This window comes from Anoplolepis gracilipes, chromosome 15 (genome assembly GCF_047496725.1).
Source record: "Anoplolepis gracilipes chromosome 15, ASM4749672v1, whole genome shotgun sequence".
NCBI classification, from domain to species: Eukaryota; Metazoa; Arthropoda; class Insecta; order Hymenoptera; family Formicidae; genus Anoplolepis; species Anoplolepis gracilipes.
In genome coordinates, this window is record NC_132984.1 from 7320565 (window position 1) to 7332500 (window position 11936).

The window sequence follows — 11936 nt, forward strand, 5'->3', positions numbered from 1 at the left end:
TACTATATATGTACTATATATACAATACTATATACTATATACTATATTACATATATGAACTCTTCGACTATATATATTAGCGTAGTTTACACCGAGCACTTGATACGCGTACTAAGTACTATACTAGGCAATCATGACCAGTCTTCTAAAGAATGGAATGGCTATGATTGGCTAGTAGTATTTAGTATCAAAGTATGTCGGTGTAAACAAGGCCACTTATATAGTCAAAATGTGAACCAAACACAGTCGACGTGTGACGTATGATGTATCCCCGTGCAACGTGGCTTTAACGTGTTGACGCGTGCGATACAACCTTTAATCACGAAGAGTGCGAATGCTATATATACAATTCTTTTTTCATCTTTTACTAAGAAATTATATTTCTTCGTGAAATTTTTTTTTATGTTATTTACTAAATTAACTAGAAAATCACTGAAGAAAAGAAGGGATTTTGCAATTTGACTCTTAAAAATTTATGATTAAAGGAATACGCAGTAATAACCATATTTTCCATATTTCGTCTTAAAGAAATTTCATTTCTCGTAAAATATTATTTTATATATATTTGTTAGGTGTCGCTAAAAAAGTCAGATTTTTCAATTTAGATCTTAAATTTTATAATAAATAATATGTACGATTATAGCTCTATATATATACATATATATATATATATATTGATTAAAATTTTTTGTTTAAAAAAAAAAACTTAGCAAGCTGCAAGCGATTTTTACTGATTACGACTTTAATGTGATCTTCGCGCAGTATTTTGATCATAACATGAAAAATTAAAATCTACAATTTTTATCTGCTTATTGATAAAGGACTTTAGTCTTAGTCGTCTCCATAACGGCGTGCCAGCTCTAAGGTTTCTTTCAGTCGGAACCAATAAAATCGAATAAGAAGCGAGCATTAGTCTTTCAAAGAAGATGGCAGTGTAATGAAAAAGAGGGAAGAATAATAAATTCTGTGAAAGAGAAGGCTCAAAGATAAAGGAGATGTATACGAATGCCTTGTAAACGCCGTGGTGGACAGGCGATGGATGGACGAACGTTCAGCGAGGAACGCGAGACAACCCTACCAAGAAATGTCGATAACCCGTCATCACACCGGATTTCGTCAACATCGACGTCTGAGTCAACAAATAACGACGTGGCCAAGGAGAGACTGGCGATAGAGGAGCGACTGGCTGCCAAAATGTTTTCCTATGAAATTATCTGCTTCTTCCTCGCAATCACTTTTACCGCTATGGCTGCTCTACATAGCTCGTTGGTTTTAGATTTTATCTACTAAAAATACATACAAATTATATATTACAATATTACATACCCTTGTGTTGTATCAATATGTGATTATATTGATAGTATAAAATATTTGTATCAATGTCGTATCAATATGTGATTATATTGATAGTATAAAATATTTGTATCAATGTCATATCAATATGTGATTATATTGATAGTATAAAATATTTATATCAGAACATAATGATTCATAACAAGACTGTTGTATATTTACATATCCAACCTTTGACACATGTTTTATTCACATGATACGATACAAGGATACAGGCAGGTCTCACTTTTCCAGGAAACATGTCACAATAAACACAATGTCATAATTGAGTATTGAATAGAAAAATTAAACTTTAAAAGTACTCCATTTAATAATGAATTGTGTGATATTGTATACCTGTTTTTTTGGTTGAAATCTTGATTAATATAAATTGTGTCTGTATTTGTAAGTGGCTTAATTGGCTGCACTCGTTTATCATCATGAATTTTTTTTTTTTTTTTGCAGACCTCCCAAAGTTTCTAAACCTCCTATAGCGAGACCTTTCTTCGATCAGAACTCTGTAGTATTGGATTTCTATAAAGGTCATTTAGATGCAATGATAGAAAGGATAACGCAGGCAGATTTTAGTTTTGTTATGTATTATGCTCCTTGGGATGCAGAAAGCCAGGCTCTACGTAATGAATTTGAAAATGTTGCTCAATTTTATCATCCACAGGTACAAGATTGTCAATAGTATCTTACATATTTTCTTACACATTCATTAACACTTGCGTTGTGCGTTCTTAGATATTTTTTGCAGCCATTAATTGTTGGCATCCTGATTCAGAATGCAGAGCGCAATATAATAAAATTCATGGTTACCCAGTGCTGATGCTGTATCCAGCCAGAGAATCTGGTATTAATTACAGAGGAATTCGCACAGCACCATATATGATTAATTTCTTAGATGCACTTATGAATCCTATCGTCAGAATAACAAACAAAGAACAATTAACGGAATTGTTGATTGCCAATGATGTAAGTGTAAATTAATGAAATAAAACACTTACTTTTAGCTAATATAAAATAAATTAGTGCAACAAGAATTCTTTCATTTGAGAAAGGGCAGATATTTTTAAGCTTGTGTATTTGAGACAAAGATAAAGCATTATCAGTAAAATTTTATTTTTTTTTTTAGTTTATATAAATTTTAGTAAAAATTTAATACCATACATATAAATAATATAATAATAAAGATGTCAAAAGAAAATTTTTTTTCTAATAGAAGTTTGGTTTTTATTTTTCATCTTTTTATTTTAATAAAATATTTTTCTACATTTTTTATAACATAATAAAAAAAATTAAAGTTCTCATATTTTTATTTTATTTTATTTATTTTTTTAAGTACGTTTAATGGATTAATGAGACTTACAGCAAATTACACTAATTAAAAAACATACAAATTTTTATTATGCATCTAACTAAAAATGATCTAAATATTGTCATTTAACATTTTAATCGCAAAAATCTTATTAATCCATTTCAAATCGATTTAAAAAAAATAAAAGATTAGTTTTTACTTTATATAATGCTTACATTTGAATTGTGAATGGATGGAAAAAGTCAATTGTAAAAAGAGTTTAGTATAAATATATGTGATAATGATAATAAAAATGTTAAAAATATATATTCAGAAAAAACCTTTTTTAAAAAAAAATATTTTATGAAAAACAAACATTTTTTTTAAATTTATATCTTTAGTGACAGACTATTATTTTGTCAATTATTTGGCAATTTAATAAAAACTTGCAGGCAGTGGTCATAGGATACTTTAATTTTACAAGGTTGGATAAAACTCCTGGATATCGAGAGTTTTACAAGGCTGCAATACGATCACTGGAAAGAGATCCTAATAGAGAATTAGTATTTGCTATTGTAACTAGTGCATTGTCTAGTAAGTTACATCATGGAATCTACAAGTTTCCATCGGCAAATTTACTCATGTGGAATGAATCTTTAGTAAGTATATAGTGTTTATATACATATGAATTTTTCTACTCACTATTCATATATGTAATACATTAGTCTTAATAATAACATTCAGAGTTATCCGGAAAACAATGAATGGACATCCGAGAATATCCTCAATTGGATTAGCAATTCTATTCATCAGCCGTCTCTCTGGCTACAACCTCCCGGTGTCAAAGCGCTCACCCTCGCACCCTATTTACACGAGGGACCAGTCTTATTTCTTTTCACACCACGGAATCCACTTCATACAGAAAATTACATTTACAACCTGGTACGTTTTAAGTTTAAAGTTATATTCCATAATTTATCTAAAATATTTCTTAATAAAGTTATATTTCATAATCTATCCAAAATATTCACTAAAAAATGTTAAAAAGTTTGATAGTATAAAATTGGATTTCGATAAAATCTAAAATTAGTTTTTTTTTATATATTGTAGCTTGTAGATTATAATCTGCTGAACAAAAAATGTAATAGGCTCAAGGCTAGATGATGAACAGTTTTCGTGTTTAACTGGTTCACAGACCACCAACATTTTACAATAAAAAAGTCGATAATTTCGAAACGACTAACCCAAAGTGGATAAAATTATAGTATTTTGAAAATGTCTCAAAAGAAGAGCTATAAGAATATACAATAAAAAATGGAGGTTTTATTTAATAAATTCAATATGACCTTAACTTGACAATACTTATATAGTCAAATCATAAATACTTGTTGAGCTTTAGTCAAATTCATGCTATCATTGAATGCATCTTTTTAATTCTTATAACTTTTATTTAATACATTTTTCAAGATAACGCAAAATTTTTTAGATATATGTGTCATTCTTTTAAAATGGGACCTGTTTAAATCACCTGATATATTCCTTTTTATAAAAGTGATAATTAGATCCAATTATTATATTAAAATGTTGTTCTTGTTCTTCAGATAAGAGAACTTGGCTTACAGTATTACAACTGTGCTGATAATATGCTAGTGAAGGATATAATCGGTCGTCTGGAAAAAAAACGAAGTACAGCAATGATCCATCACTTCTCTAAAAATCAAGAATGTGGCCATCTCTTAAATAAGACTAAAATCTATAACAATGAACAAGTAAAAAAATCCATTACTACCATATCTATTCAGCAATGGATTAACAATAGTTGTTGTGCAAATGTGGCAATGAATAAATGTTCCTTATGCAAGACAAAGACGATAAATCCATTAGAAAAAGAGATCTATAGAGTTAAAAAATTTGGAGATATTTGCAAAGGTACTGATGTATTCACATCTTCTAATATGATTGGACGATATGAGGAGCGGACATATAATTATAACAAAAATTATATGATAAGATTACAGGAAAAGTCAAAATTAAAAAGGTAACATTAATTACATATATGAATAATATTTTTTATATTTTATTTTTATTTTTTTAGGGCAAAAAAGTTCGCGGAACAAAAATGAACGAAACAATATATATAATTCTAAAATTAACTTTATTGTTCAATATAATCTCCCAAAACTTCAATACACTTTGTCCATCTCTTCTCTAATAATTCTATTCCATTTCTAAAGTGCGATTCTGGAAGGTCCGCAAAATATCCCTCCATAGCTGCTATTGCCTCTTCATTAGACGAAAAACGCTTTCCAGATATGAATTTTTTCAAATTTGGAAACAGATGGAAGTCAGAAGGGGCCAAGCTGGTGAATAAGGTGGATATTCTAGCACTTTATACTTCAAATCCCTTAATTTTTCCATTGCCAAAACGCTTTTGTGAGCAGGTGCGTTGTCTTGATGAAAAAAGATTTTTTTCTTCGCTAATCCGGGTCTTCTCTTACACACTTCATCCAAACGACCCAAAAAAGTTTGCGTAGTATTCTCCAGTTATCGTTTTACCTTTCTTAAGATAATCAATTAACAAAATTCCTTTTGCATCCCAAAAAACCGACCCCATAATCTTTCCTGCTGATAGAATCGTCTTTGCCTTCTTTGGTGCAGAACAACCGGCTTCTATCTACTGTTTTGACTGTTGTTTAGTCTTTGGTGTGTAGTGGTGGATCCAAGTCTCATTCATAGTTATAAATTGACGTATAAAATCGGTTTTATTCTTGTTGAAACGATCTAAACACTCTTGAGAAACTCGCATTCGAATGCGTTTGTGATCAATTGTTAGCAAATGTGGCACCCATCTTGCGCATAGCTTTTTCATTTTTAATTCTTCATGCAAAATATGACCTACTCGTTCTTTTGAAATACCTATGGCCTCAGAAATTTCATGCAATTTCACTCGCCAGTCATCCATTACTATATCATGAATTTTTTGGATGATTTCTGGTTTTGTTGCACTTTTTGGGCGTCCGCTATGGGGATCATCTTCGATGCTTGTATGACCATGTTTAAATTCAAGTGCCCACTTACAAACTATTGTTTTAGAAGAAGCAGGCTCCCCTAATACATTTACCATTTCAGTGAATTTCCATTACTTTCAATCCTTTTTTTACAAAGAATTCAATTACAGCATGATGCTTAATTTTTTCCATTTAAAAAAATACACTGACACGCCTACTTCGAATGGTTTGTAAACAAAGAATGAATTGATAGATAGATTTGAAACTTTTCATATGTTAATATAACAAATGAAACTTGAAAATGTACTACAACATATAATTCTATTATTGACTTAAAGATGGCGTTCCGCGAACTTTTCAGACTACGTATATTGTTTCAAAATAATTTACTTAATAAATTCTGTATACACATACACAGGAGATGCTTATAAATTCATAACATATTTCTTATATGTAATGTAAAATATTACATTCTTTTGTATTTAAACAAACCAAAAAATTGTAATAAACATGAATTCGAAAGTCAACTGAGTATAAAATATAAAAATATTGTTTTCAGGCACAATACATATATGAAGTATAAAACATCGTTATTAAAGGAAGAAAATGATTCACGATCTGCGAGCATTATAAGAAGAAATTTTTTAGAAGAAAGTTGCAAAAGATGGTTGACTGGAAACGATTATTATCCATCATTATTTCCGGAAGATTCTCCAAGGAAATTTAATATCAGCTTAAAAGAATTAGTTTGTAAAACTAACAAAACACTAGCTTTAATAGCTATTGACAGTTTGCATTATTCTCATTTTGCAGAACATCTTGGAATTGATATTTCAAAGCGAAGAAATAAAACAACTGTTGTAATCTTGGATGCCGCTGTAAGCTTCAAGAGATAAAAAATTACATTTTATTAATACATATATTTTAATATGATAATTAAACATGGTTAGATTATAAATTTTGATTATTTAAAATTAATTTTGTTTAATTGAAATTTTCTTGTTTTTACAAATTGCACATGTCATTTCTTTTGTAATATTTTTTCATTTCTTTATTGCAGCTAGAAAGTCAGTACGTCATGCATCACGATTTCAGCGAATACGCTCTTGTCAATTTCATAAACAATTATACCCAAGGTTTGCTAGAGAGGACATTACGTTCAAATAATCCACAAAACAATAAAGTGCAAAAATTACATAATGACAAAAACCACAATAATATAGAATCGCACTCAAAAATTCGTGTGCCAGAATTAACAACAAAAACTTTTTCGGACATAATTTTGGATCCATCTAAGGTCAGTTATGCAGTGCATTTATCACACCTTATAATTAGCAACAAAAATAAATAATATCTACATTTGCTTCAATCTTTAAATAACGTAATTTAAACAAAATAACTCTCTCGATACAAGAATATTACATATACTTTGTGATAAATCAATACATGTGATAATCGAACTTTTTTTTACAGGATGTTGTTGTAATGTACTATTCGCCTTATTGTGGATTTTGTAGTGCTATATCATATGTATATTTAACAGTGGCATATTATTTATCTAATATGGATCATCTAATCTTTGTGAAGATTGATGGAGACAATAATGATTTACCATGGGAGTACAGCATGAATCGCTTTCCGTCCATTTTATTTTTTCCTGCAAAGAGGTGCGTTAATTATTTATTGTAAGCAATCTATTGCAATTTTTAGTCATAAATTTTGAAAAATTTGTCATTTTAATCCACATACATATTCAAAATGTGAATCTTAAAATATCTTTTATTTATTTTGTTTTTTTTTCTTCTGTTTCAATAAATATATGTACTATATTTTGTTCTAAAAATAGTTTTTATTTACATAAAGTATATTAGCATTATTTAAAACAAATTTCAATATCTCATAATATTTACTTCTGAAATTTCAGGAAGGAGGATAGTACTGTATTTCCATTTTCTGTTCCTATTACTATCCCAAACTTGTTAAACTTTGTGCTAGCGAACTTGAATGGTGATTCTCATATCGAAGCTTTGATCAATATCTGTCAAGCAGGAACTGGCGAACCGCCGGATAAATGTATTACTAGAACACGATGGCTGTGCTTAGATATTATCGAGCAACTTTTACAGGATTACAGAAAGCTAAGACGGCATTTGAATTTTCTAGACAAAAAAGTTGCACGCAATAAACGTAAAATCATTCTTTTTAAATTGGGGCATATTAAGGATATTCATTTAATTTTGGGTTCTATCATTGGCCTTGATCGAAAGAAAGATCGAAAGAAGGTACAATTGATTAAGAGAAAGTTTCACAAATACTATAAAGTTGTTAGATTCATGGAAACTGATAACAAGGTAGAAAGACAGCATTTTAAATCTAAAGATGTCATATCAACTGTTAAACGAGAGTTGATAAGAAGCGAATTGTGATATAGATTTCGCCTTACAAATCAAGATAAGTCTATACGATGATAAATATATAACGACAGATATTAATATTTTAAGATACTTTCCCCAGACAGCACACAATATTTATAAAATATATACCACATATTTAATAATTATTTGAATATTTTATATGAAATATATTTATCAAATTATTTCATAAATATTTTTGTAATCTTAGATTAAACAGATCATAAATATTTTAGCAAATATTTGTAAAAAAATTACAAAAATATTAGAAATATTTTTTTTATTTATAAAATATTTAATTTACATTTCAATAATATGCCAAATGCATATTTTATGATTTTTTTCTCTTTATGTATATAAAATATGTATAAAATTATTTCAAAATAATAAATAATAAAAAATATTTATGGATATTTATCATAAATATTGTTTGTTGCCTGGGTCGATATTTCGGCAACTGAATCGATGCCAAATTATGAAAAAAGATAAATTTTTTAATTTGGTTACCACTTCTTATATAAATATGAAAGAGGTAAAAAATCATGAAAAAAAATGTATAAAGTCTTAGTAAAAATACAAAATTAAATGTAAGGTGTCAGCAAAAATTAACAAAGTAAATGTAACTATTTACTTTAAGCTTCTAGTATACTTCATTAAATATAAAATTACAGTTTTGATAGGAGTTGTGATAAATATATGTTATACTTAGAAATGCTCGGCAGAATTTTAACATAAATTATTTAGATTAATATAAAAATTAGTTTTTAGTTTTGTATTTTTGTAATATTTATCATTTAATATTATTTTTTTAATTTTAATATATTTACATTTTAGAGTAATTGAAATTTGAATATGAGCGGGAGTACACAAAACATCGCGCACCAATCAAAAATGGCTCTGTGGTTGGCCAGTTCACGGATATAGGAATTAGTTCGTGATGTTTGATCGGTATTCATAATCCTTTTTTATATTCAAGCTCGTTTTAAGTAAAGTCTTAAAATTCTATTCGGTCATCTGATTGGCTGAACGTAGTCTTAAGTCAACTAAAAACATGTCTTAAGATAATCTTATATATAAGAACGGACTATAAATACCGGTCTTAGACTATGGACGCGTTCGAGGAGACGCTATTAGTGCGAAGAGCATCGTTCTTTGTTATTTACTCAAAGTTGAATAAGGACAGAACAAGTTAATAGCGCTCATAGGCCGGTATTCATAGTCCGTTCTTATATTCAAGCTCGTCTTAAATAAGGTTTTAAAATCCTATTCGGCCATTTGATTGGCTGAACGTAGTTTTAAGTCGACTAAAAACATGTCTTAAGATGATCTTATATATAAGAATGGACTATAAATACCGGCCATAGACTTAAAAGTATAGACAGAGCGTTTGCCTAGGGTCTACCGGAGTAGAGACCTTCTAATAAGAGTCGCCGTAAGGCAATCTGGGCAAAATTCTGCGAGAGAGAAAGATATATATTCACTATTCTTCTCTCTCTTACCTAACCTAACCCTAACCTCTTTTAACGCGCTGACCGCTGATGTTATAATGTTTGTGATAGTAGTTTGTTTTCTCATTAGATACACAAATATTATATATCTTAGGTTTTCATAATGCTTGTGATAACAGTTTGTTTTCTCATGAAAATAAAGCAATTTATTATTTCATGTTTTGTGTTTATTTTTTTTATTTTTATTTTATTTTGTTAATTTTTATGCAATTAATAAGGATTAAATTTAATTAAGGATTTTATTTAATTACTAAAAATTAAATATAAACAGTTTTTTATTATATATATTATTTTGATGTTTAATATAAAAAGATTATAATATTTAGTTCTAAAACGTTTATTTTTTATTTATGTTACTGAAATATAATGTTTATGCTAATAGTAAGATTAATATGATTCAAATATGAGCGGGAATTGCCCAGATATAGAGGACCAATCAAAAGTGGATATCTTATGGCAAGACTTTATTAGTCTCTATACCGGAGGCACTGTGAGACTCCTATCGGCCGGCTGCGAACTACGGATTCGTTTTTGTCGTATTACAGCTAAAATTTAGAGAAAATCGCAATAAAATTATGATATTTTTAATCAGCAACATTGTCCGCAGGTTTGTAAAAAACGATTTTTTGGAAAAAAGGTCGAAATAAAATTTTCAAAAATGTGCTGCTACCCGCGGATCAGGTGTAGCTGCTCCTTGAATTTGAATTAAATTTATTATAAATTTTTAAGAATCAAATTGCAAAATCCGGCTCTTTACGAACCTTCTAATTTTTATAAAGAATATATTTAAAAAAGAATAAGAAATTCTTCATAAAGACATATAACTTTTTCGAAGCTGAAAACGAAAAATTAGAATATGGCTATCTGTACCTAAAATATAGCTAACGAATCGATGTTGGTAGCACCGTTTGCTAAGGAGAGACAATGAAAGACAATAACGCCGTCTTTGTCTCTCTTGAAATGTAATGATGTTTGTACGTATACAGACACACCAATACATTGAATAAGAATTCATTTCTCAATGTTGGTGACAGTGACGCTGGAATTTTCTCGTCGGTCCGGTAGACCCTTAAGAAAATTCCAGCGTCACTGTCACCAATTTTGATCACGTGATCTGTTTTGACGCTGAAAATGAGCGTCAGCATGAAAAGGCACCTTTATGCGTTATGTAAAGCCTTGTCTACAATGGCCGTAGAACGTAAGGTCGCAAGCAAATTGATCAATGACAGTCAAGCATTTTCGAAAATGCTTGACTGTCATTGGTCAATTTGCTTGCGACCTTACGTTTTACGGCCATTGTAGATGACTCATAAAAGTTTGTGCGGCGGCCTTAAGACGACTGATCTTTAAGCCCGCATCAGACTACGCATTAAAAATTGAGATTAAAGATTGAAGATTGAAATTTGATCAATTAAGACAAAGCAATTTTAATTCCCTTTGTTCTGATTAGTCAAATTCTAATCTTTCATCTTCAATCTTCAATTTTTAATACGTAGTCTGATACGGGCTTTAATAATATCTCGTCAGTGGTTCAGATTAGTTAATAAAAAATGGCATCTCAATCTTTAGTTGTTGTTCGCCAAGTGAGACCAATTTTATCTGTAAAAAAAGTCCGTTACTAGCCTTAGACGGGAACGGACGTGTTTGTGCGCGTTATTCGCGTGTCCTTTGTCATATATTATATATATATATATATATGGGTGCGTTCCATATGAACGCTCACGCGCTGTAAGCGCTCACGGTTATAGCTCAGCGCTATTTTCAATCGTTCCGTTTGCTGCTTAAGCGCTTAAAATTGCAAACGGAAAGTTGTTCCTTTTGGGTGCATGAGCATCGTGAGCATGTCAAAATGGCGGAAAAACAGATTGTTCTTTTATGTTCACTAATTGTAATAACGTTCGAAATATTGTTTGATGACGATGGAGATTCTTTAAAATTTAATACAGAAGTAGAAAATATTCTTTTAATTCTTAATAAGTATCGCGAGAAAACTACAATATTACGCCTAAAGAATTACGTAGAAAAGATTTTACCATCATATACTGATGTACAATTTAAATCACATTTCAGTTATTAATCATATATTAATCATATATTAATCACATTACAATTTAAATTCATCTTTCTATTCATCACGGGTGCGTTCCATATAAACGCTCACGCGCTGTAAGCGCTCACACTTTTGTTGCCCTACCTCGATAAAATAAGCATTTGTGAGCACAAGTTATGACGTCACAGTGACGTCATTAATGCGTTTATAAGCGCTTATAACTCCAAATGGAACAGCATAAGAAATGCTTATAAGCGCTTTAAGCGTGTAAGCGTCCAAAAGGAACGCACCCTAAATATAATATATTATATATAGAATAAAATATAA

At 29.7% G+C, this 11936-nt stretch overlaps 1 protein-coding gene across 4 annotated transcripts; it reads left to right on the forward strand.

Annotated features, from left to right (window-relative positions):
* Positions 1-211: 211 nt before the first annotated feature.
* On the forward strand, positions 212-9606 carry LOC140673859 (thioredoxin domain-containing protein 11-like). Of its 4 annotated transcripts, none has more exons than XM_072907086.1 (11): positions 212-328; positions 822-1265; positions 1798-2008; positions 2080-2310; positions 3085-3291; positions 3377-3574; positions 4234-4670; positions 6200-6518; positions 6701-6937; positions 7114-7307; positions 7565-9605. In XM_072907086.1, exons 2-11 carry the CDS (start codon positions 1006-1008, stop codon positions 8064-8066), a joined length of 2796 nt encoding a protein of 931 aa, XP_072763187.1. In that variant the 5' UTR covers positions 212-328; positions 822-1005; the 3' UTR covers positions 8067-9605. The 4 variants fall into 4 exon arrangements, with proteins under 4 accessions (XP_072763187.1, XP_072763188.1, XP_072763189.1 ...); XM_072907087.1 differs by lacking the exon at positions 212-328 and adding an exon at positions 400-494; XM_072907088.1 differs by lacking the exons at positions 212-328; positions 822-1265 and adding an exon at positions 1410-1568 and having other exon boundaries at positions 7565-9606.
* Positions 9607-11936: the final 2330 nt, after the last annotated feature.